A 1,036-nucleotide genomic window follows, 5' to 3' on the forward strand; every position below is an offset into this window, starting at 1 on the left:
TCTATCTATCTATCTATCTATCTATCTATCTATCTATCTATCTATCTATCTATCTCGTCCCCCTCTCTCTTCCAGTTCGACGAATGTGTGTTGCTAGTGCCGTAAAAACGCTCAGTAAAACGAAGTATCTATTGGTGTATAATTATATCTCCTCTCCCTCACTTCCCGTCCGGCCCGAGGGTGAAATGCCCCCCAACAGTAGCCAGTTGGACGTATGTGTACGCTGCAAGTGCTGTAAAAACGCTCTGTAAAACGAAGTATTTATTGACGTATAATTATATCTCCTCTCCCTCGCTTTCAGTTGGGCCCGAGGGTGAAATGCCCCCCAACAGTAGCTAGTTCTACGTATGTGTGTTGGAAGTGCCGTAAAAACGAAGTTTATTGATGTATATTTATTAATTATATCTCCTCTCTCCCTCTCTTCCAGTTCGGCCCGAGGGTGAAATGCCCCCCAACAGTAGCCAGTTGGACGTGACACAAGCCGACCGGATGAGTTTCCCCGGGGGTCAGGGCGGAAGTGCGTACCATCCCCTCGAGCCCGGCGCGGACGTGGGCGGCGCCTCGGACCCCAAACGGAAGAAGGGCAACGGCGTGGAGGGCAAGAGCATCGAGGAGGAGCTGTGCCGTATCTGTGGCGACCGGGCCTCGGGCTACCACTACAATGCTCTCAGCTGCGAGGGCTGCAAAGGTGAGGACGTGGAGTCTAGGGTCAAGGACCTTGCTTACTGTAGAACCTCCTTGGGATGGGACGAGTGGGCAGGAGCTGGACAATGAAGATGTACATGTATCTGTTGGTGGTTGGCGCGGTGATCTGGTGTGGTTTGGTTTGCTTCTTCTTTCCTATCCGACATCTATCGTCTTTATCTCCCTTCCTGTGGGTGGTTGGCGGGTGCTGTGGTTTGGTTTGCTTCTTCTTTCCTATCAAACATCTATCGTCTTTATCTCCCCTCCTGTGGGTCGTTGGCGGGTGCTCTGGTGTGGGTTGCTTCTTTTTTCCTATCAAACATCTATCGTCTTTATCTCTCCCCCCCCCCCC

At 51.4% G+C, this 1,036-nt stretch overlaps 1 protein-coding gene across 1 annotated transcript in view; it reads left to right on the plus strand.

The window, feature by feature from the left end:
* Positions 1-689, plus strand: part of LOC101860110 (ecdysone receptor) — a gene marked incomplete at its 3' end in the record, with an annotated part of 74,025 nt that extends 73,336 nt beyond the window's left edge. The window contains 1 exon segment of the mRNA XM_005101932.2: positions 428-689. Coding sequence (XP_005101989.2) covers positions 428-689 — 262 coding nt within the window.
* Between the last annotated feature and the right edge of the window lie 347 nt (positions 690-1,036).

This window comes from Aplysia californica, unplaced genomic scaffold, assembly GCF_000002075.1.
Source record: "Aplysia californica isolate F4 #8 unplaced genomic scaffold, AplCal3.0 scaffold00304, whole genome shotgun sequence".
Classification (NCBI taxonomy): Eukaryota; Metazoa; Mollusca; class Gastropoda; order Aplysiida; family Aplysiidae; genus Aplysia; species Aplysia californica.